Source organism: Rhipicephalus sanguineus, chromosome 10 (genome assembly GCF_013339695.2).
Source record: "Rhipicephalus sanguineus isolate Rsan-2018 chromosome 10, BIME_Rsan_1.4, whole genome shotgun sequence".
Taxonomy (NCBI): Eukaryota; Metazoa; Arthropoda; class Arachnida; order Ixodida; family Ixodidae; genus Rhipicephalus; species Rhipicephalus sanguineus.
Window position 1 is genome coordinate 26,699,163 of NC_051185.1, and position 26,012 is coordinate 26,725,174.

The 26,012-nt window shown below is 45.5% G+C and overlaps 2 protein-coding genes across 2 annotated transcripts in view; both read left to right on the plus strand.

Annotated features, from left to right (window-relative positions):
* LOC125760023 (uncharacterized) overlaps positions 1-1,906 on the plus strand; it is a 54,835-nt gene extending 52,929 nt beyond the window's left edge. Inside the window, exon 2 of the mRNA XM_049419612.1 lies at positions 580-1,906. Within this exon, the coding sequence (XP_049275569.1) occupies positions 580-1,080 (501 nt within the window). The 3' untranslated portion in view covers positions 1,081-1,906. The remainder of the gene's footprint in view (positions 1-579) is intronic.
* The window catches only part of LOC119406288 (TNF receptor-associated factor 3-like), a 353,808-nt gene that overhangs the window by 110,470 nt on the left and 217,326 nt on the right, over positions 1-26,012 (plus strand). The window lies entirely within an intron of this gene.

Here is a 26,012-nt window from a genome sequence, read left to right on the forward strand (position 1 = left end):
TGTGTGTCGTTGGAGCAGCAATAAGCATGATAATTAAGCTAATCCTAGACAATCAGGAAAGCTAAGAACAATCAGCTGAACCTTTGCTAACGCTACGTTATCCTGGCATATCCGAGCTAAGCCACTGCAACCATGACCAGACGCGAATGGTGACGTCACGGCCAGCGCTGGGGATTACCGTAAGCCTCGGAGATTATTTCTTGGAATTCGTGGCGTCGTCGGTGCTCGTAGCGCTGACGAGCTTGGCATGCATCGTGATGGTATTAACTTGATGCGCGCGTTTACTTGAACTGCGTTTACTTGAATTATCGGAGGTGGTTTAGGGGCTGTTTAAAGAATAATCGCAACAGCTTTGAAGCGAATTCCAAGGTAATGGTTTCTATCTATTTACATCTCAGTTGAGGCTTTTTGAGAAAGAAAGGGAGAGAAAAGGAAAAGGTAATATTCTCGTACTGTCTTTGTTCGTTGCGGTGGCGCGTCGATGTTGTGCCTACTAATGCAACTACGTGCTTCACGACCACCACGACTAAGAGATTGACGCGGATATGCCACGTATTGTTCTTTTTTGTTGTTGTGCAGGTTCACTGCTGGAACGAAGCGCACGGATGCGAGTTCGTGGGTGCCATCGAAGACGTGCTGAAGCACAACGAGACCGAGTGCGACTACCATGCTGTGGAGTGTTTGCGGTGTGGCGAAGAAGTGCTGCACAGGGAACTATCAACGCACAGTAGGGACGGATGCAGTGCCGGTACAGAGAACCCGTCCCCGGAATGTAATGCACTGACACTTCAAGACGTCATTGCTTCTCTCGAAGAAATGAAAAGGATGTTGAGCGACCCGGACTACGACGAGCTGCTGCCTCTAATTCAGAGGAAGATGAACGAGCTGACAGAAAGACTCGCGATACAAGGATCTACTACGATGTCGACTCGCGGGGTCCGAGCGTCCGCGCTGGTCTCAAAGGCACTAAAGTCGGGACCACGACTTCATCGACTTCGCTGCAAGAACCTGATTCTTGGAGAAATCCAACTGAACAAGCCAGTACGTTGTCTTCGTTGCTGTCGCGCATGGAGAAACTGAATGTACATCGAAAGCTGGATTTCTTCACATACCTGACAGCAGAGGTTCTGGAAAACATGCGGAAAACTTCCTCGCGGGATTATCCGCAGTACGCGATTACCGGTTGTGGGCCTATGAACGTTAAATGTCACTTAAGCTCAGCCGGGTTGCCGTTGACGACAGAATGTACATGGAGGGCAGTGCGAGGTGATATTGAGTACGAGCTGGCCATCGAAAATATTCACTCGGACATGTTCTCGCGGGGAAAGAGCACACGTTTTGCTAAGATAACAGTGTTGCACACGAGTGACGCGTACTCTGAGGTTGAAGTTTTCAAGCATTCGTGCTTTCTCTTTGTACCGATTGATTTTTCGGTATGCTGGAAGACGCGCGGCTTCCGGCGCCTTCTTTGTCCGTCTCTGCGTACGACGGAGATCGAAAGTGCTTGGACACACTTTATTCCTTCCAAGAACCTTGCTGCTGTAAGCACGATGTTTCATTCCTACATTTTCATCGCACATTCCGGATGTCGCCTGATATTTTAGGTAGCTATCGGTGCTCTCTAAACGGGACGTTATTGTTCAAAATCTGTTTCAGCTTTCCAGATGCACGAGAAACTCGGTCCGAAGACACGGCTGCATGAAGTCGCGCTTCACTGGTGGTGTGGTTCCAGTTTTTTTTTTCTTCAAACTTCGTGCGCCATACTGCTTTCCAGAACGCAGGATAACGGTGGAGCCAAGAATTCTTCAGCAGCGATCGTTTGTGGCACTGCTGGAACCTCTTTTCCCCTTGATTTATTCATTTGACTTCCTGTTATCTGAGTTATAATAGAAGTAATCCCAGCGCAATCTTTTGTTCCTGATGTTTTGCGATGTTATTCAAATATACTGTGCTATTTCAATAAAGATTAATAACCCATACTTTTGAAATTTTCTATCTAAGTCTTTTCATTAAAAAGCAAAATCTGACCGTCGTTGTCGGTGGCGTGAACACGAGTGATGCAAAAAATCATGTGATTTAGTCAGAATACCTACAGCATCCACGTGGGGCATTAGTGTAGGGGGGAGTATTAACATTGAAATACAAATGCAGGAAGAAATGCAGAATGGTGACATGTCATTAACACTGACGTGTACATACAAAAAAATAGATACATAATAAAACGCTAAACGGGGAAAACGGCATTAACGTTGACGTGTATTAACACTCAACAACAAAAGCAGTCGCAAAAAGAAAACAAAAAATTTTAGAAGAAATTGCAAGATTGCAAAAAAAAGGAACGAAAAAGTCAGACGCATGAAGGAATAGACGAAAGCATAAACAATAACTTTCAAGCGTGCCCAGGCTGCGCTAAAATATAAATGTTAAGCACAAATGTAAATGTCGGTAACGTCAATCATATGTGACGTCATTGTCACGTCACATAATGACATCACCTGACGTTGCTTGGTCAAAGATGGGCCGATCACGGAGGCATTGCGAAACAAGGGGAGGCGCAGAGAGCTTGTCATGCCTCTGATGCTGGACGCTGTGCAAAACCGCGTTAGGTGCAGAAAGCTATCAGAGCGTGAGGGGGGAGGGGACTAATACATTGACAGAAAAGTGTTAGGCCAATGCATAAGTGACCCTGCGACTTTTCATTGATGGCGGAGCAGTAATTATCGTACGTTTGTGAGGCAGTGGCGATGAGATAAGTCACTACGCAGTAATCCTGGTAACTCTCGTTACACTTTATTGTGACTGCAGTACACTTGCTGGGAACTTGTACAGGCCTGCATTTAAGCCGTCTTCGTCACCTCCGTGCACCAGGCCTCAAACCTGGCGGACAACCCAAACCTTGATCGCTAGATTCATAGACTGTTACACCGGTCACTGTTAGACTTCACACATGCGCAAACTTGTATGTGTATTTATGACTCCAAGTTGTACTACGCCTAAGGGCAGGCTTTCGAAATAAAAGCAAAAATTATGGAAAGGTGCGCGCACACACACTGACATAGATGATAATGGGAAATCGGCTCACTTTTATCTATCCTCAAATGTCAGCCAAACTATTCGACACCGGCGACTGGCGATAAGCTTGGCAATAAAAACCAGTGCGCTCTTGTGCGAGTCCGGAATTCGTGTCTGCACACACTACTGTGGCAAGAGTGTACTAGAATATTCGTAATGCCCATAGACTGTCGCGCCGCCAAGCGGAATTCAGGAGCGTCCTCCCGAGGAGGGTTAGTAGACGACAAAATTGCAGCACTACGCAGTCGCTCCCTTGTTCGGCTGTGCTAACCTCAGTGTTAACGCGTTGGTAAGGAAGGAACACTACGACTTTGCATGTTCCCTGCATCAGCGAACAAACCGGGCCCTCCGTGACACGAGAAATCTGATTCGTTCTTGCGAGACGCGAAGTTTTCGTGAAAATACGTGGCAACTCGCACTTTCAATGCTAGCCCACAGCGTACACATACTCATACCCAGCAATTCCGGACATCGCTTTCAGTTCGCGGTTTTTGGCACCACGTGGCGTACGGACCTTAAAGATTCGTAATTCCCGCTATGACTCCGACAGCGTAGCGGACACAAAGACAGACGACAATATCGGCTTTCACCACCACGCGCGAACCGGCAATCGCCGACTGATAACCGCAACGCATGCGACGAGCGGGCGGCTGCTCAACTGTGAATCAGCACTAGTTTTGTTGCAAAGTGGCTCGGTCCTTCTTCGAGACGGCGGAACCTGGAAAGGGCGTCCTGCCCTTCCTCTCATTTTTCTTTCAATATTTTCCGAGTTTCTTCCATATTTTTCGTCCGATCGTACTGCCGTTAGCCTCCCCTGGTTCCTTTTAAAGTTGGCGAACACGCCTTTTGTCGCTGCCGTGTTTTGAATCACAGAAGCTAATTTTGAGAAATAATACCATCTTAAATTATGATGACGGTCGCGCGTTTCGGACTATGCACACTCAGGCTTGACTTCCCTCATTTTCGTTGACGTCAGTTTACAAATCCATTATATTGTACAACTGGGTGAAAGCGCCAAGCCGTGTGTTACAGTCGCTAACAGACTTTGCTTTTTCGTGTTCAATAAGCGACTCAACTCAGGCACAAATTTATTTGAATAATGAAGATTATTCAGTAGCCTTCGGTGAAGTATTTTAATTAGGCGCCATAGTTTCAACTATGTTGCTTTCCTTTCTCAAACTCATAATAAAATACGCCCTAAATAACTTATGTTCCTAAACACAGTACATAATTTACAGCTCGCCCTCGCCTTTCTTCTCAGTGTTTCTGAAAATGAAATTAAATCGAATAAACTGACAAATCCCACCTCAATGCCTCAATGGATATCTGCTAGTCTGCAGATTTGTGCGAAGTCATGGATTGAAACCAAGCTCTTGCGGCCTTTTTAAAGCAGGAAAAAAAACGAAAACAAAAACGTGTTTCTTTACGTGACAACGTACGTTGCAGGCCCTTCACGAAATCCATTGAAAACTTTTGTTACATTTTGAAAGTTTTATGTTGCTTATGTAAACAAGGCAACTGCAAGAGTCTCGAAACGCATGTCTTCTTGTTCTCTGTGATGAATGCTTGTTTACCGTGAAAAAAGTGCGTGTTCTTTGCAAAACATTGTTTCGATTGCACCTAAAGTTGTAGATGCCATCTAGCTAAGATTTCAAGACTGATTTTTTTGTAAATTAGTTAATTATAGGAAGAGTTGCAAGATGTTGAACTGTCCTGTTACCGCATTTCCAGAAGATCAGCACCACTGAAAACTCAGGCACTCTGTGTCTTTACCTCGGCAAGAGTCCATAAGCGAAGTTAGTTTTTTTTTCCCGCTTTCTTGTGGACACTGTAGCCTCAGTACGTTGTAATATTCAGGTGATGGGTCCCGCATGTTTTTATCGCTCTTTTTCATTGCGGCACCATTCTAGTGTCGTCACTGAGCGTCTCAGATTAGAGGGTTAACTGAAGTTGCATGTCATAGCCAGTGACTCGATCACTGCGCTGCAGTCCGTGGCTCACATTCGCAGAAAGCCCGGCTCCCTCAGAAAGGCATCACCTTCTGTATCAAATTATGGCAGCCCTTCTGCGGAGCAGCCACTCATGTTTTGTAGACACGATCACCACAGAATGATGTGTACTGCCCATTTATTTGTAGTGCGCACTGATCATAGTGAGAAAATCCGACGTGCAGGGGGGGAATAAGGGCATAAGGCAGGCTAGCCGATGTTTTCGTATACGTGAGCCTATCTTGGTCAAAGGCGTCAATGACCAACCCTTTCAAACATATGGCGCCTTTGACGAATATACCACCCATCGAAACATCAGCTAACAGGTATGAGGCCCCTATTATGGCGAAAGCGTTAGATGCCTCATCAAAAGCGAAAAGTGACCGTCGGCGTCTTCGAGATTTGGCAATATCTCTCGATATTTCGCGATACCGGCGTTGGCGTTGAAGGATGCAAAAAAAAGTAATAAAAGTGGGTTCAAAGTCACGTGATCGATACTCAAGTGAGTGTGTGTGTGTGTGGGTGTGTGTGTGTGTGTGTGTGTGTGTGTGTGTGTGTGTGTGTGTGTGTGTGTGTGTGTGTGTGTGTGTGTGTGTGTGTGTGTGTGTGTGTGTGTGTGTGTGTGTGTGTGTGTGTGTGTGTGTGTGTGTGTCACTGATCTCGTTAATCGGGTTGGCAATCGCCGGGCGGATTCTAAGGGCTGGCGTCACGGCCCTCCGAAAACGCACCACGAAAGCGCGGACAATTTAGAGTTGGTCCTTTGGTGCGCCAGCGAACGCCGGTTGTGGTCCAAAGACCGAGTCAGAGCCGAGAGTCGACAACACAAACGAAAACGAAATATATTCTCAGTTAAGGCAATACAAATAACACAAACACGTGCACACTCGGCTGGTACCAGTTACAACTTCACAATATAATCCAGATTGTGTTTACACAACGGGAGCTGAACAAACAGATCACACGCTACGAATGCAATCGCATGCATTACAACTATCCAATGACCGTTAAAGTCCTGAATATTCCATGGCGTATCCAGTCCGCAATACTTGGGCGGTAATCGAATGCTTCTCTTCAAGGAAACACTCACGCCAGCTCCAGCGTTGATCGTCGTAGCTCAACCGTCGTCGTGACTTGTCACGGCTCACACGGTGTCGTCATCGGATTCTTCCAAATCGACGATCGACTGACCGCACACCATCATAAACACGTCTTCTTTGGCTAACGAAGCCACACGTAGCATAACTTCACCATCCGGGCCGACTGACTCACTCCTGTCTCGACTCTCTCACTGACTTCCCGACTGACTCGACTCCACACTGACTCCACTACCGTCGATTGCACGCTTTTATCCCTTCTCCCCCGGGTTCTAGAAGCGTCGGGATGTTTCTTCTGCGTGCAGTACAGCTAAGCCTGGGGAAAGGGCGAGAGCTTTCTCGTAGGTTCGAATCGCGGCGGCATCGCTCGCGGATGCGTTCCCCCTTCCTTCTAGAAACATCCAGGATTTGCCGGGCGTTTGATGTTTGATCGCGTCGTCTGCGCCTGGCTCAATTGGGTGAGGAGGATGCGGCGCGCCGGCGTCTTTTGACGCTTGTTTTTTCGTCTTTTCGCGCTTCTTGGCGAGCGGTTCGTGCCGTTCTGTCTCGTAGCAGTTTGAAAGCGGCCTCGCGCGCGCTTTATAACCCGCTAATTCGTGACACTGCCCCCCACTTCAAGAATATTATCACATAATATTCAAACAACACAAATTAGCGCGCACATAGACATGACCAAGAATGTCCCACAGACAGAGTCCATAACTCAGTCCACACAAAATGCGCGTCACATTATAGAACTCTCAATACCATTCACAGGGCATTTCAATGTCACGACATACAAAAGATAAACTCAAGTACATAAGTACAAGACGCCATCATACATTTTGTATAAAACAAAGCGAAAGCTCAAAACAAAGCTCTTCAATTACAACGCTTATACAGTTATATCAATAGCATTGTACACATAAAATAACGCAAGTAGCTCTTCGGCTCACTAGCCATACACATTTGACACAGGGAATAATAACACATTCAAAACTCAAACCATTTCAAACAAATTCAATTCCAACACCCTGTCCTGTTCAAATAGACTCGCGCTTGCGCCCCTTCTTTCGGTGCTCGCTCGCTCTCTTTTTGTTTCTCTTCTTTTTCTTGCGAGCCGTTCCATTTGACGGTGCCGGAGGGGGCGTCTCTGCTGCCGTCGACACATTCGACACCGGCAAGGCGTGGTCGCGTTCGTTAGAACGTTCGCGGTGCTTCGCCGACTTCTGCGCGCCGTGGTGTTTTGCTTGGACGACCACCTTCGTCATCTTTTGAGCCGCAGATGACGGTGGCCGCTCAGTTGCAATGTCACTTGCTCGGCGCGTCTTCACTGTCGGTACAGCGACCGTTGGTGCCGCATTGTTGCCGTTCTCTGACACCCCGGCTTCAATCTGAGCTCTGGCGACATCCTTCATGAGATTCCCTTCCGCGCTTCCTTTGTGTCGCGGTTCCCGAACTCACGAGGGCTCCATCTTCGGGGCTTCTCCCAAACTTTCAGGATCGTATGGTCCTCGAGCTCCGTTGATGTTTCCCACGATTAGGTCAAACAGGGGGTTATCCATGCACAGGGCAGTAACTCTCCCGCTGAAGTAAGGGGTCTCAACTTCAATCTTGGCTTCAGGAAGCATTCGAATGGAACTATCAAGCAAGCGAACAGGTTGGGTATTGCCTGTGAATTCGCTCTCTCGGACCAATTTCTTTCGTACGATAACAGTGGAGCACCCACTATCTCTTAGTACTGTGACTTCCTTTCCACCAACTTTCCCCTTAAGTGTCGGTATTCCTTTAGTTGAGTCTGTTGTCACCGCAGCACTAATGAAATGCATCTTCTTCCCGCTTTTCACATCGGCCAATTCATCTTTGATCGCTTCTGTTTCCTCTTTTGGCGGGGCATACGCACAAGCTGCTTGGTGGGCTTTACTCGCATCGATTCGACATGCGTCTGCTTTGTGGCCAGTTTGTCCACATTTAAAACACTTCATCACACTGGGGCGTGAGAAGTTGGTCCGACAACTGCTAGCGCGATGGCCCACCCGGTTACACAGAAAGCATCGCGGAACACTCTCCGGTGCACGCTTGTTTTCTTCAGGTGCCGATTTCTTCGACTCTTCGTGAACTTCCTCTTTTACTTTGGCCAGATTCGTGCCACCTTGCGCTTCTAAGAATTGATCGGCCAACTCAAGCATGTCCTCGAGCGATTTGGCTCTCCTCTCAGATACAGCGACAGGCTCGGGTGGCAACTGGTGAGAAATTGCTCTCTGATTAAAAGCTCTCTAAGCTCACCGTACTCCTGTGCCGTCTCTGAAAGTTCGATCCACCTGTCAAAATAATGGCTGAGTCGCGCGGCATACTGCGTTGCCGTCTCGCCATCAGCTGGCTTTCCCGTACGGAACCGATCACGGAAGCCTTCCACGGTGAATCGAAATCGCTTCAGCAAAGCAGCTTTTACTCTTCCGTAATTAGCTGCATCGGTAGGAGTCAGCCTACCGTACACACTGAGCGCTTCGCCACTCAAGCAAGTGCTCAAAGCTGTTGCCCATTGCTGCTCCGGCCAATTTTGGCTTCTAGCTATCGTTTCAAACCTGTGCAGGTATGCATCAAGGTCATCTTTTCTCTCATCAAACGCCACAAGCAGTTTGCTTGGGTTCAAACGGAAGCTATGATCTTCCCTTTCACTGCTCTCCACTCTAGCTTGCACGGGAGTCTCTATGCGCTGCTGCAAACGGAGCCGTTCGAGTTCCAATTCGTGCTGCCGTTGCCTTTCTCTCTCAGCCATCTGCGCCTCTCTTTCTTCTTTCTCCCTCTCAGCTGCTAGCCTCTCTCTTTCAAGCTCTGCTTTCAGCTGTTGTTCCTTCATCTCTCTTTCTTCCTTAGCTCTTTCTCTTTCTTCTTTTTCCTTTTGGCTGACCCACTTCCGTAGTTCGGCCCCAGACAAACCCATCTTCTCACCAAGGGCAACTAACTTCTCAAGATCCATGATGCCCGTCAACGATAACCTAGCCGCGTGCACAAAACCTCTGCCTAACTTCGAATACCAAAACACTCTATGCACACAGGTTAGCGAGAACGCGGTGCAGCACTCAAAAATCGTTCGCAAGCACTATCAACGTCTCAAGGCTCTTTCTCCCTACTTTGGACACACTGTGCACCAAAGAGGTCCTGTGTCGCGGACGCCAGAATAATTGTCACTGATCCCGTTAATCGGGTTGGCAATCGCCGGGCGGATTCTAAGGGCTGGCGTCACGGCCCTCCGAAAACGCACCAGGAAAGCGCGGACAATTTAGAGTTGGTCCTTTGGTGCGCCAGCGAACGCCGGTTGTGGTCCAAAGACCGAGTCAGAGCCGAGAGTCGACAACACAAACGAAAACGAAATATATTCTCAGTTAAGGCAATACAAATAACACAAACACGTGCACACTCGGCTGGTACCAGTTACAACTTCACAATATAATCCAGATTGTGCTTACACAACGGGAGCTGAACAAACAGGTCACACGCTACGAATGCAATCGCATGCATTACAACTATCCAATGACCGTTAAAGTCCTGAATATTCCATGGCGTATCCAGTCCGCAATACTTGGACGGTAATCGAATGCTTCTCTTCAAGGAAACACTCACGCCAGCTCCAGCGCTGATCGTCGTAGCTCAGCCGTCGTCGTGACTTGTCACGGCTCACACGGTGTCGTCATCGGATTCTTCCAAATCGACGATCGACTGACCGCACACCATCATAAACACGTCTTCTTTGGCTAACGAAGCCACACGTAGCATAACTTCACCATCCGGGCCGACTGACTCACTCCTGTCTCGACTCTCTCACTGACTTCCCGACTGACTCGACTCCACACTGACTCCACTACCGTCGATTGCACGCTTTTATCCCTTCTCCCCCGGGTTCTAGAAGCGTCGGGATGTTTCTTCTGCGTGCAGTACAGCTAAGCCTGGGGAAAGGGCGAGAGCTTTCTCGTAGGTTCGAATCGCGGCGGCATCGCTCGCGGATGCGTCCCCCCTTCCTTCTAGAAACATCCAGGATTTGCCGGGCGTTTGATCGCGTCGTCTGCGCCTGGCTCGATTGGGTGAGGAGGATGCGGCGCGCCGGCGTCTTTTGATGCTTGTTTTTTCGTCTTTTCGCGCTTCTTGGCGAGCGGTTCGTGCCGTTCTGTCTCGTAGCAGTTTGAAAGCGGCCTTTCATTTGTGACAGTGTGTGTGTGTGTGTGCAGTCGGCGTACCAAAAGTCACATGACCTCAGTGTAACATGACGTCAGCATGACGTCACAGATCGCCAGAAATTGACACATCGTAGTGGCGACATCGAAGGGCATCGTCACTTGATTAAAGGCGGGCCGATCACGGAGGCTCTGCAAAACCATGTCAGGAGCAGAAAGCTTGTAATGCCTCCGATCAGGGAGGCAGTGCAAAAGCACGTTGAACTCGGAAAGCTTTTGAATGTTACGCTGGAGGGGAGGATCAGCACGTCGACCGAGAAGAAAAAGAACAAGAAAATGGCTTTCGCCTTCGAGTTGTCTTAGGCGATTGCATAAGGGACCCTCTGAGTTTTTCCTGTTCAGACAACCCCTATAGCACACCTATTCGGTGCCTTTGACTACGCTGTCGCTCATCTTCACAAATTCAGTCATGCGATGCTACCAATAAGCACTTCACAAATTTCAGAGGGCAGTACTAACACTTAGTAGTCCGAAGTCGCCGACATGGGTCACTGGGGACAAATAGATACGACCCGTTGAACACAACCACACATTTGTATTTCGTCGTTAACGCGGGAGTGTCACGCACTAAGCTTCGCCGAAATTAAGCTTGGGAATGTTCTATTGGAAGCATAAGTTAGTCCGTACGTAATCTGGAAAAGTTCACATGCGCATGCTATGCGCATGTGAACTTTTCCAGATTACGGACGCTATTGCTTCGCGATGAGTTATTGCAGTCATGACGGCAGATGTTTATCCCGCCTCTCCAATCTTGCTTCTACTCCCTAGGCTGTCTTCTGGCGCTGCTGTTGCACGTGAAATGTTCCAATGCAGTGCATTTTGCTACGTGGGATACGAGTCAAGCAATTTATTCTCATGGTATCCGCGTTTCTTTTTCTTTATCTTGCCATAGGTTGGGAAATCCACAGCATGATTAGAGGCTTAATACTTGTGTAGCTCATTGTTCGTACACCGGTGCACCGAGCAGACAATGTTGAACCAGCTTCAATGGAAAGCTTCTGAGCTTTCATTTTTGCCAATACAATTAAGTGTAAACGATCACATTAGCAGTTTGAGTTGACAATTAAAAAACGACCGCTTTAATTGATTTGACGTATTTCATCAGGGCTTATAGCTTAGAACGCTAGGTTACGTTAAATCCAGTTAACTTGTATATTCAACAGCTAGGGCACACTGTTCATTCAGCTGTGATTAAGCCCTCTTTCGGTCAGCCCAAGAAACGCCTCTGTGAGCATCATAAACATAATTATCATCATCTTCAACCTATTCAGTTACCACTTAACTGAGGTTTTCTCTAGCGATCTCCCATTCCCTCTATCCCGCGACAGTTGATTGCACTTTATTCCTGCGACATTTTTAATTTCATCACCTCGACCTAACACTCTGCTGTCATTGACTTCGTTTCTGTTCTCTTGGTATCCATTACGCTGCACTAACTGCACATCAATCATCGGTCCTTCATATTAGTGGCCTGCGCAAGTCCACTTTTTTCTGATGATGTTAACTAGGATGTCGGCAACGCCTGTTTGTTCCCTTATTTCCTCTACGTATCATTCGGTGTCTTAATGCGGGCCATTTTTGTCTTCCGTCATACATTGCGCGGTACTTCACTTTTTTCTTGAGTTTCCTTGTTATCCTCCAAGTTTTCAGCCCCGTATGTTACTACCAATACTACGAAATTGCACAGGTCGGCAAACTCACTCATGAGTCGACTCACTCCCAATCCAGACTTGGATGCACCCATTGCAGAGACGGAAGTGTGGGCTGCACTAAGCAAGCTTCGCACCACATCCGCTCCAGGTCTAGATGGAGTTACAAACAAAACACTCCGAAATTTAGACTCGCAATCACTGGCCGCTCTTACCAATTACATGAACCAACAATGGGAGCAGGGCACGCTGCCCCAGGAATGGAAATCAGCTAAGGTGACTTTCATCCCCAAAAATAATAAGCCGTTAGACCTTAAGAATATGAGACCGATCTCTCTTACCTCATGTACAGGAAAGCTGATGGAGCATGTAATTCTAAATCGCCTCAACCGCTACATGGAGAAGGAACAACTCTTTCCCTCCACCATGTATGGCTTCCGAGCGGGACTCTCAACTCAGGATGTCATGTTACAGCTTAAGGAGGATGTGCTCAATCCAACTTTCCCACACATCACCAGAGCCATCCTCGCATTGGACCTGACCAAGGCCTTCGATAATGTTTCTCACTTCTCCATTTTACAGTCCCTTAGCGAACTAAACGTGGGCTCCCGCACGCACAGGTATGTCACTGCCTTTCTCAGCAGCAGGTCCGTCCGCCTACAATTAGGCACATTCAAAACCGATCTCTTCACGCTAGGAAGCAAGGGAACGCCCCAGGGAGCGGTTTTGTCCCCGTTTCTTTTTAACGTTACTCTAATCCCGCTAGCAAGGAAACTGGCCCAACTTCCTTCCATCAATCACTCCTTGTACGCAGATGACATCACCATTTGGGTCAATGCCGGCAACCATGGCGAAATTGAATCGAAACTACAGTCGGCCGCTGACACTGTTGTTAAGCACGCCAATAGTATTGGGCTCACTTGCTCGGCGGCTAAATCGGAACTCCTAGTTATTGACCTTAAAAAGCGGGATACCTGTAACATTCAAGTCATACTAGATGGCACCCCCATTCGCAGGGTTAATAAAATCAAAATTTTAGGTCTTAATATTTCAGACAATGGCTCCAACGCTGAGACCATAAAGTTAATCCGCACTTCGGTTCATAATGCAGCTTCCCTAATTAAGCGCATTTCCAATCGTCATCGCGGCATGAGGGAAGCAGACACACGCCGCCTCATTCAGGCCTTTTGCCTATGCAGAATCACCTATTCCATCCCCTACCTTTATCTCACACCCACGGAGACCGAGCAACTCAACAGACTCATCCGCACTGCCTATAAAACTGCTCTCCATCTCCCTAAATCAACAGCCACGGATAAATTACTTCAGTTAGGGGTGCACAACACTCTGGGAGAGCTCGTAGAAGCGCATCTCTTCAGTCAATATCAAAGGCTGTCGCTTACAGAAACTGGTCAAGTACTGCTGCGCCGACTTGGAATCAACGTTCCTGGTCATACCACGGCCACGCACACACTTCCAATTGCTGTTAGCAGCAACCTATGCATTCCGCCACTTCCCAAAAACACTCACCCAGAACATAATCGAGCGAGACGGGAAGCTAGAGCCAAGGCTCTTCACAAGCGCTTCCCTCCTAATTCTCCAGCAGTATACGTAGATGCGGCCGAATATGCAGTTCACCCAGCTTTCGCAATAGCCGTTGTAGACGGATTTCAAAACCTGGTCGCTAGTGCGTCCATTCCAAATTCGACAGAATCCCTGGAAGCAGAGGAGGCGGCAATTGCGTTAGCAATTGTTCACTCCTCCGCTGAGTATATTTTCTCTGATTCTAAAACTGCAATTCGTAATTTCGCCACTTTCAAAATCCACTCTCCGGCCGCTAGAATCCTTGAGTTATCTCCTCCGCCTGATCGCCTCATCACCCTCCTCTGGGTCCCTGCGCACAGTGGACACCCAGGCAACACGGCCGCTCACACCCAAGCCCGAGCACTCGTCAACCGGGCTCAAAGCGACCTGCCTTCGCTTCGCGGTGCCAGGGATCGACTCCTCAGCTACCACGACATCACACTCTTTTACCGAAATTCCCGCCTAACGTATCCCCCACCACATAAATCTCTCTCCAGAAGTGACCAGGTTTTGTGGCGCAGACTTCAAACGGCCACAGTCACGACTCCTTTCCTTCTCTCCCTTATTACGCATGGCGAAACTTCTCCTCATTGCAACTTGTGTCCGAGCACCAGAGCCGACTTCAATCACGTCTTTGTGAATTGCCCAAACAAACCCAAGCCCCCGTGGCAAGGGTCAGAACACCAGGAGCGATGGGAGGCTGCTCTGCGCAGCTCACAACCGGAGTTACAGCTCCGGACAGTGGGCTGGGCCAGAAGGGTCGCCGAAGCACAGAAGTGTCCGGCCACCTAGAGCGGCCCGAGGGCTCATCGTCGTCCTGCTTCCGCTTCCGCCCCCCCCCCTCACATGATTCTTTCACGAATCAATAAAGTTGTTTACCTACCTACCATTGCAGACTTCATCTTCCTCTGCTCTTCTCCGTCGGTTCTTCAGCCGCAGGATCCCTACATCCTCCCGGGCTTTTATTTTCATCCCTCCGTGGATGGTATAGCAGTGTATTCCCAACCGACGCTTCTTCAACTTTGCTTCGTGGTCCTTGATAATATATAGTCTTGAGAATTCCTTGTTGCCTCGCTGTTTTCACGACCAGGTAAGGACCTACAAATGGACACTTTGAGTCCAGACCCTTTCGAACCAGTACCATGTCTCCAGGTTCAATTTTGGGCATGGCTGACTGGTGACGTTTGTCAAAGTTCGCCTTCATCGTTTTCCTATATTTCTCTTTCTGTTGCACATCCAAAGGCTTTTCCTTCAGAGTGATTTTCTCAAATATACACAGTTCTTTGTCCGCAGGAAGCCAAGGTGGTTTCTTGAAAACGGCGAAATAGGGGCTACATCCTAAGGCAGCAGTGTGCGACCGGTTATGATGGTTGACAGCAGCTTCCAACGCGCACTTCCACCCGCCTTTGAAGTTGGGGTACAGGGCTATGAACATCTTCACATCTCGAATAATTCTCTCAGCTAGAGAGTTCGCTTCCGGGTGATATGGTGCAGGAAACCGCAGCTCGATACCTCTTGCGGTAGCCCAATGCTGAAGTTTCTCGCTTCGGAACGCCGGTCCGTTGTCTGCAACAATAACCTTGACGTTGCAGAACATGTCCTTCTCTAGAAAAGAGATGACGCAGTTCGCATCCTCCCTTCCAGCTTTGGTAGCCACAAACCGCGTGCATTCGTCCACAGCGACTAGAAAAGCTTGGGTCTTCTTGACGCCCTCACCCTTCTTTTTCAGTTCTGCAAAATCAAGGTGCAGTATTTCAAATGGTGTGTCAGAATACTGTGGAGTTACCATTTTGTTTCCACGTGGCTTAAACTTTGCTTTGCAAATTTGACAGTTGTGGCATGTCTTTACATATTTAGCCACATCGTCCTTCATGCCCTTCCAAGTAAATCTTTGGGTTAATTTTCTGTACGTTCTTTTTAACCCATCGTGACCTCCAGACCCAGGGCTGTCATGGTATAGTCGCAGTATTGTAGGTACTGCTGTTTCGGGCACAAGTACCTTGCCATCTTCTATCTTGAGGTCTTCGGAGCCTTCCCACAACTTGATTAGGTTGACTTCTTCAAGGTTATTGTCCCTGGGTACATGGAGTCTTGATAGAGCGTCTGCGTCCTGGTGCTTTTGTCCTGGGCGATGGGCCACTTCAAACGTGTACTGCCGAATCTCACTGACCCATCTGGCAAGCCGGCCTTTTGGTTGTGTCAATTGCAATATATAAGTCAATGCTTGGTTATCTGTGTATAGTATAAAGTTTCTTCCCTCAAGATAGCTCCTAAAATATTTGAGTGCCATAACAACTGCCAAGGCTTCTTTTTCTGTGGTAGAATAATTTACTTGAGCCTTCGTAAAGGTATAGGAGAAATATCCTATCACTTCTAGCATTTGTGCGACGGGCTTATTGGTGTCTCTTTGATAAAGAACGGCTCCAGTTTCCATAATGAGAGGCATCTGTGCACAACTCCAACGGCAAGTTAAAATCCGGCAGCGTAAGTACAGGATCTGCCGAAATAATTTCGACGAGTTCGTTGTAGCAACGCTCGCAATCTTCCGACCACACGAATGGGGTATCCTTTTGCGTAAGGGCTGTCAAACACTTAGTCTTTGTGGCATAATCCTTTATAAACCCTCAGAAGTGTCCGGCAAGGCCCAAGAAGACGCGAAGAGAGTGCAAATTGAATGGCTTGACTAGTGTTTTTATCCGCTGAATGCTCCCTTCCTTGGTGCTTTTAGTCTTTCCGTCAAAGGACCTGCCTAAGAACACAACCGTCCGACAAAAAAATTCGCTCTTCTTAACATTTATTTTAAGTTGTGCTTTACTTAGTGCTCCTAGAACCATTGACAGGTGGGCAATGTGGTCTTCTCTTGATCTTGAATAGACCAGTATATCGTCAACATACACGTTGCAGAATTTTACAAGAAAATCTTTGAGCACCATGTTCATCATTTTCTGAAACCAAGCGCCAGAATTTTTCCACCCAAATGGAAGCCGGTTGTACTCGTAGACGTCGAAAGGCGTGACAAAAGCGGTGAACATCTTAGTTTCTTCTTTCAGAGGTACTTGCCAGTAACCCTTACATAAATCAATCCTGGAGAACCACTTGCATCCTCCCGTCTCGTCAATTATTTCGTCGATTCGGGGCATGGAGAACGGGAACAAGTCAGTTTGCTTGTTAACAAGTTTATAGTCCGTGCACAATCGATAAGACCCGTCTTCTTTTGGCACAATGGTAATCGGTGAAGCAAATGTATAGGTTGATGGTCTGATAATGCCGGAATCTAACATTCCTTGGAGCTCTTGCTTAAGCCATGCTTTCTTTTCGTGGCTTAGTCCATATGGTTTCTTTCGCACGACCACTTTTATCTCGAAGCTCGAAAGGTACTTCAATTACTGTAGTTGCTGGTGGACAGTTCCCAACACACAAAAGCTCAGGAAATGTTGACACAACTTCTTCCGAGCACGTGACTTTCCTGTCTTGAGATGTATGTACGAGGTTGGAATGCTCGGTGGTGATGGCGTCATTCCAAAGAATATACATTTTAAATAGCTTCATGTCAGGCCTTGACAAAAGGAAATCAAACTCAACTCTTGTAATGACAAGACTTTTCACCATATGCTCTTGACCTCTGAAATGCACTTTTACGTCCGTCCATTTCGCTAGCTCTCGGCATGTTTCGTCGTAACTTTGGACTCTAACAACTCTTCCTGTGAAAATGAGATTTTTGTCCACTCGCTGCTCGTTGATCAAGCTAACTTATGCTCCAGTGTCCACGATCGCGGACACCTTGCAATTATTTACAGTCATGGGTACGGACAAAATGTTTGATTTCATAAGAAACACCATCTCCGGCAGAATCGGGATTTCTTTGCTAGTAAATTTCCATGTCATGCTGTTGGCTAGTTCACATTCGCTTGGCATGCAAGATGCCACGCTAGTAGTGTAGTTGCCGTATTCGTCAAGTGGCCTCGATTTATGTGTCGCCTCTTGTATTGGAGTCACATAGGACCAGATCTCACATGAGACGTATTTTAGGCAGTGAAGAAGCTCATCTGAAGTTGACGGTGACATATTCTGTACTTGTCTCCGGCACCCTTTTGTCATTGTTTGTATGACTAGTGGCACGATGCATGAATCGGGGAGCGTGTGATCCGCTAGTTCCAGTAAGCGCCTCTTCTCAAAATAGTAGTCCAGCAAATTGCTATCTCCCTGCTTGTAAGAGGTAGCTTGATCCCATAAATGAACTGGGTTCATTTGGAAGGCTTGCAAAAAACTCTCTTTCCACGTTTCCCACGAATCTTCAAGGTGGTGCAGGACACGTAGGTCATACCACTTCTTAGCGTTCCCAGACAGGTATGATCGCATGTTTGTTATACGATCTGAGTCATTTACCCAGCTATTCTGTTTGCAGGCAGACTGATAAAGTTCCAGCCGCTCATCCGCGCCAGCAGTACTACCATCGAACACATCTGGCTTCACTATATCTTGACGTAGTGCCTTAGCTGTTACTGTCTTCAAAATTGCTTGTTGTTGCTCCATATAGTTGCGCTGTATATCAGTTAGCTGGTCTAATGCTTTTACTATGGCTCTCATCGACGGCGATTGCCTCTCATCTGCATCTCTTTCCGTGTTGCTCGCAATGCTTAGTCCCTTCCACAATTCAACCTCTTCCGCTTTCACGTCGCTTGTTACAGTACCTCTTTCGGTGACGTCGCTCATCGGTGCGTATGCTGTGCTGGTGATGGTATCCGTCATTTCAGTTGTGGTCAGATGCTGCGATGCCTCAACAAAGTCCTCACCGTCCAGCGCATAGCCCGTGATGATGTGGCGACCGTCCCGTCTAGAGAGGTAGAAATATCCACATCAGGTTGCTATCGACGACTGCGCCAAATATAAAGTTCCAACAGGAGAAAGGAACGTTTACTGTTTAATAGACACAGGTTTCAGCCATTGCAGACTTCATCTTCCTCTTCTCTTCTCCGTCGGTTCTTTAGCCGCAGGATCCCTACATTGGTGAGTCTGAGTACGAGTGAGCCCTAAGCACAAAATATATTTCTTGAGTGAGTCCGAGAGGGCTACACCGTCCATTGCCGACCTATGGTCATATCTACTCATCTTCAGCATTACTATCAGTCTTATATCGGCTTACCATTATACCCAAGTCTATTCACACATATGTCCACGCACGAGCGTTCATCCGCCACCTCAATATTTATTGATCAGAGGTGTGAGGCGTGTGCGGGGGGGGGGGGTGGCGTTGACCTCCCCGTGCAAACTCTTTCACGGGAAGTTCTTGATAATATATCTCGTGTGAGTCGCGTATTTCATACAACTGTCCTTGCATGATTTAAGCCACTTATAATACGTGTTTGATGGTGCAAGGTCAAAAGGCGCCTCGTAGAGCACCGATTACGTGAGATATTGGCGTTAAAGAACATCGGCACCATGACCGAAAAAGCTAATTTAACGCTAACAGACTCATGAATCGACTCACCCAGATTCACTCAGACACAGGTCAAGCCGTGAGTCTGAGTCTGAGTGAGTCCGGGTGAGTAATATGTTGGTGAGTTTGAGTCCGAGTTAGTCCGGTTGAGAAAACATTTAGTGAGTCTGAGTGAGTCCGAGTGACGAAAATTGGTGAGTCTGAGTCCGAGTGAGCCTTCGGAGCAAAATGTATTTCTTCAGTGAGTCTGAGTGAGCTCCAGCTTTTTGGCGACCTATGCGCAATTGTTGTATACATCCCGCTTTAAGAATAGCGGCGAATTGCCTGTCATGACTTAGGAATGGCTATCTCAAGCACTACTCCAGCCCATCATCGGCGAGTTTTGGTTTCATGAGTAGGTTACCGTTTTAATTATTGGTGTCGATGTACATGCTCTCGCGCAGGTTCTGAACACTGGTTGCTAATTTTGAGTTCTTCTAAGGACTCAAAACAGCCGAGCACGCAGCACGGTTAAATTTACAGATACAGGAAAAAATATTTTGATTATCACTGCTCCTCCGCTTGTGTTTCTTTGGGGTAAGGTGATTGAATTGAATTGAATTTTATTGCTCACATTTTTAGAAAAAGTTTGCATACACTGTGTGGACCCATAGCCATAGGCTAGTTTTGGGTCCAAAAAGAAACATTTTATAATGGCACTTCGGAAAAGTGTAAATAAAAAGTTATATAATATCCAACAAAGAAACATTACAGTACATGTAATAGCCGCACGAAACCGTTACAACACAAGAAAGAACGAAGAAAGAAAATCACCAACTTACATATTAAAATTAAGACAGTCATCAGACTAAATATGACAGGACATTAATAAATCAGTACATTCTTCTAAATAGTGTTTTTGTAGTGCCTTAGTGAAATTAGAACACGTTTTTATTTCAAAAGGAATAACATTCCAGATTTTTAATACCAACGAACTGTAAAAGCCGTTCAGCATATACATTGTTACTTCGTGGAATATTTCATTTACCAAAGCTTAGTTGTCTAGTAGAACGAGAAGGTGCGGAAAACATCGAAACATGAAAAGGGTGGTTGTAATTAATAACTGTGTGTACATATTTGGCTAGTTTAAATTGCCATAGCTTGTCGAAGGGCAAAATAAGCAATCGGGAAAACAAAGGTTTGCTGTTGTCGTTATGCTTGGAATGAGTAATGATTCTTACAGCCAGTTTTTGAAGTCGTCTAACCGGGTCCAGGTAAGTTGTGTACGTGCCGCCCCAGACTCAATGCAATATGAGATGTGACAATGAATGAAAGCATAATAAAGTATTCGTAGAGTAGTGGTATTAAAATGTCGAGCCTGAGTAATTGCATGACAGCCTGAGGCTAACTTGGAACACACATTCTGAATCTGCATCTGCCAATGTAAGTTGTTATCTATAGTGACACCAAGATATTTAATTGTGGTCACTTGCTCGATCACAGAATCGTTAATTTTTATGTGCATATCATTAGCATTAATGAATTTCAACCTAGAGTGAAAATGTGATGCATTTAGTCTTATCGGTATTTATAGATAGTTTATTATTCGACAACCAATGAGCAAGCTTTTCCAATACGACATTAGACTTCGATTCAAGATCACTTAGATTTTTACCTGTTACTATGACACAAGTATCGTCAGCATACATCGGTATGTTAGAAGGCTGTAATATCTGCGGAAGGTCATTAATATACAAGGAAAAGAGCAATGGCCCGAGCACCGAGCCCTGGGGAACACCAGTACTCAAGTGGCTAATAGAAGACATGAAATCATTAATTAATACAGCCTGTTGACGACCTTTCAGGTAATCTGAAAGAAGTTTGAATATGGTCCCACGGAAACCATAATGTGGTAATTTACTTAGCAGTATTCTGTGGTCTACGGTGCCAAAGGCTTTTTTGATGTTCAGAAAGATAACTGTTACTAATTTATTTTCATTCAATGCTGTGTTTATAACTTGACTAAGGGCCATAACGGCGGTAGAGGTAGAATAATTTGGTCTAAATCCGTGTTGCTGATAGGAGAGCATGTTATATTTCGGAATGAATTTATAGAAACGATTGGCAAGAATTTTTTCGAAGATATTGTTAATTATGCTCAAAACGGAGATTGGCCTGTAGTTTGACGGTTGAGAGTGATCGCCGCTTTTATGTATTGGAATAACTTTTGCGATTTTTAAACAAGATGGGTACATGGCTGCTGTCACATAATGGTTAAATAGGCGACACAAAACCGGTCCGAGGTCGTCTAAATTTTCTTTGAGAAGCCTTACAGTTATCCCATCTAGGCCTGCCAATTTATTCATTGGCATTCCTGACACAATAGATCTGATTTCCTCAAGGTCGATGTCATACATCACAAAAGAATTCGGATTGGAATCTGAGAGACCATGTTCATGGCTAGGTTCCTTGAATTTTTTAGCTAGTGTTGGAAAAATGGAGGCGAAGTAAGTGTTAAACGATTCAACCGTATTGGAGTCGATGACATCCGGAAGCACCTTAGACGCGGGAGGGTTACCGACAACGTCATTTACAATTTGCCAAAGTTTTTTCGAATTACCATTCGCCTGCTCTATTGGTCGTGCATAATATTCTTTTTTACTCATCCTCATCAAGGCTACTGATTTATTACGCATTGTTTTAAAGTGGCCTAAATAAAACTCATTATGCTTGCGCCGTTTCCATTTGTCGTGCCAGTAATCCTTGCTTCTTATGACTTCCAAGATTTCTTTGTTCATCCAGGGACATAATGGCGTTTCCCGTGAATGAACCGAAACTTTTCTGCTGCTTCTTTTGATCGCGTTTTTAAGAAGAGTAATCAAGTTCGAAAATTCGATATTAACGTCATCATGGTATATTTGATTAAAACTAGATCCAAGAAGAATATTTCTTAAAGCCACGTAGTCTATTTTTGTTACAAACCTCTGCACGTCACGTTTTTTATTCTTTAGGCAATCGACAGAGACAAATATGGGGAAATGATCTGTGATAGGCTTATCATAGACTCCGGCACTAATATGTGTCTCGGAATTTGTCAGTGCGTGATCGCTCAATGTAGCAGACGTTGCTGTTATTCGAGTTGGTGTAGTGATGAGGTTGCGAAAGTGATACGATTTGAGCAAGTACATGTAATCATCGTTCGCTGGACTACGGTTATCAATGTTCATATCACCAACAATAACAGCAGATTGTGTGACATTGTTTGTTAGTTGACTCAGAATCATTTCAAGTGTTTCAACAAAGGAGAGAAAACACGCGTTTGGGGGACGATAAACTACGCCCACTGCAACTGAGGATTCCAACCTGATGAATAGTGATTCAATGGCACGTGTGCGGCATGATAGTGAAGGAAGAATTGTAAATGAATGCTTATTTTTCACAAAAAGAGCTACACCGCCCCTCGAGAACGAGAGTCACGTGGCTGCGATAGCATTGTGTAATCAGGAATAACAATGTTTTCGTTCCTTTTAGGGGCGAAGCTCCTTAAGGCGGCACCCGTTCGTCCCTCGTAGTCGTAGTAGTGCGTAACCAGTCGTAACGCTAGTACCAGATCTTGACTTCCAAGGTGGTGCCGGTGGGAGATTTTTCCTGTGCGTTGTTGAACAATAAAAAATTCGCAGCGTGCGCGTTAACTAAAAGCCGAATTCTTCTGTCTCTCACTCCCCATTAGCAGCCATTGGCATGTTCCAGTAGGAAACGTTAGTAGAAGTAGAAGTGTAAGTGTTAGCTAAAAGCCGACTTCTTCTGTCTCTCATTCCCATTAGCAGCCATTGTTTACCTCCAAGGTAGTGCCTGGTGAGATTTCTCCTGTGCGTGATTAAACAATAAAAATTTTGTTCAAAACGCCGTTGATTGATGAAATAAACCAACGAAAGACGCCAGATGTTTTGTAAAAGCAAAACGAAAGAACGCCAGATGTTTCTAAAGCAAAACGAAAAGACGCCAGCTGCTTAACGAAAGGCGCCAGATGTTTTCTAAAGCAATGGTTTTCTAAACAATGAAAATTCACAGCGTACATGTAAAATTAAAATGAGCTGCAAGTCGTCATAACTCATCGAACCTTTAGTATAAACGCGCCCGATCTCACGTCGGTGATGATGTACTGGGCAGAATTCACGGAAGATTCACGGTTTACCGATGAACCTCCGCAGCTTCGCCCACTCATCATCATTCACTCCGTGGATATGCTGTGATTTTTAGCCAAGTTTCAGTGACAGCGATCACGTCAAGGCGTTGTGGCTGCTGGGCAATAAATGTGAGAAGCTGATTCAGGTTTTTTCTTATGCTGCGAACGTTGCTATGAAATATCGACATGCTTCTGCGAGTGCAATCGTCTTGTTGATTTAGGCGAAGCATTTTGTTTGAACTGGGTACGTGCACTGGGTATAGGCACAAGAGAAATACTTATGCCACACTGCCAAGGTCAGTGATTCGACACATCGTTTTTTTTCTTTGCGGGCTCACTACAGGCAGTGTATATATCTGCTCGAAAAAATACTTACAGAGTCCCAGTTTCCACTTTAAGGAAATCTATACATTTATGGCGTTATATATATATATATATATATATATATATATATATATATATATATATATATATATATATATTATATATATAATATATATATATATATATATATATATATATATAATATATATATATATATATATATATATGTATATATATAATATACATATACACATATGGTGGGGTGAAATTCAATGGATCTGGTGGAAAATGCGGTAGAAAAACAGGTCGACAAACGTGCGAAACACAATTTTACTAACGTTCGGCTGGAGGGGCCTGCCTTCATCACTCTGACGAAGGCAGGCCCTCCTGCCAAAACGTTAGTAAAACTTGTGTTTCGCACGTTGTCGACCTGTTTGTCTACCATATATATATACTATATATATATATATATATATATATATATAACAGGGAGCAGCGTTCAGACTACCGCCACAGGCATTGTTCGTTGCCGAATTCTTCGGTAGCTCTTTGGCGCACTCCTTGAAATGGATATATATATATATATATATATATATATATATATATATATATATATATATATATTATATATAACGCTCGATCACGGAATTTGAACCGCCACCTACGCAGGAACCATGACATGATGCTTAACCAATTCGCTCATTTTACACGAATTTGAATGTCACTCCGGCTGAGTCATGCTCACAACTGATAGGTCACTTTTATTCTGATTACTGCTCAGTAATTCTCTTATTTGCTGCATTTCTTAGCAAACCTTTGGCACTTTGGGAGTATCTATCTATCTATCTATCTATCTATCTATCTATCTATCTATCTATCATCTATCTATCTATCTATCTATCTATCTATCTATCTATCTATCTATCTATCTATCTATCTAGCCGCCTACGTATGGGTGCTCTCATGATTGCCTCTTTAAGTTGGTGTAGACCAAAATTGGCATGCGAAGACAAGAGGATTTGACGAATATGACTGTCGGGTCATACACATGAATAACATGGAAATGCTGTCGCGTACGTCGTCAAACCCTTTCCTCCAGACACGTGTGGAACATACCCGTTTACCATGGCCGCGGTGTACCGGTGTGCGCCACAGGTGATTTACAGTTTATATCTCCCCACGAACGGCGAGAACACACATTGGTAATTAAAACGCCAGAGCATTAAGAAAAACCGACATCGGCAGCGTTGACCTCGAATGGAAAGAATAAAAACTAGGATCTCAGCAGGAATAGAACCCAAGGATTCTGTGTGACAATCAGGTATTCTACCACAGAGCCACGCCAGGTCTAGAAACTGCTTTGGAAAAACACCCAATACAGGCGTAATTTCGCTGCAACATCAATTGTGGTTGTCGTGCTGGGTATATAATTGTGTAACAATGCAACAAACATGTACTCCTACGATACAGGCGTCATGTCAGGTTAACGTCTCTGATTCCAGTGTTGGCTTCGCTTTTATAGCAGTCTAATAAAACATAACATTTGTATTCCCATGGTTCAGCAAGCTATAATGAAGCATTGCTCGACCCCGGAAGAATACATTAACGAAAGTTACGTATGATATTCCCATATTTGCACCGTAAAGTGCATTTAGTTTCGATAATACTGACGTATGTACTCTAACGTGAGGGCTGACGTTACGTCGCACCATAAGTTACACTTTGAACGCCAATGTTATGGACGTGCCTGGTAAGCCCAACATGTGCACACAGCTACTACACTTACAAAATCACCTTGATCAACCTCGTAACGCTTGGCTAAAAGCCATAAAATACAGCATAGAAGTACTCGCTGACTGCTTCGCATGAAACAGATTCCCAGAAAGCAGGGGATCTGCCGAATTTTTGTTTGGAGCAACAATCGGAAAATGTTTAAAAATAATGTCAGTACTTCTTTAACGAATAGGCCGACTACGTCACGGGACCCTGCAGTGCTCTTCGAAATCGAAACTGCCTCAGGTCCTAACATGCGAGCACATAAATAAACATTCGTCTCGCGCTGGAGCAAATGAGTTTCGTTGCCGTTATTAAGGAGACTCTCGCCACTGATTGGGGCAAAAAAAAAAAGAGGTTCACAAATTTCTGTCACCCTCCTTTAGACATGCAAACTGCACGTAGTTATACTACGGTCACGTAAAAGCGCGTGCGTTGTTCTTCACTCCCGCGTACAGGAAGCATCGGCAAGCCCAAACAAATCGTGACACTTGCTGGACAAATAAAAACGAAAGTTTAAATAAAAAAAATAATTACGACGGATTCTGATAGCGTTCTGTCAGACAGACTTTGCGTACAGCAGCCCAAAAAAAGCATGACGAATGTTCCATTCTTGAAGCAGTTTGCGCCTGCGTGTGAGAACGACATTGGTATAAAAGGCAAAAGCCGCATGGTCTACAAAGTAACAGTGGTTTAACTCTGGTTGGCAAATAGT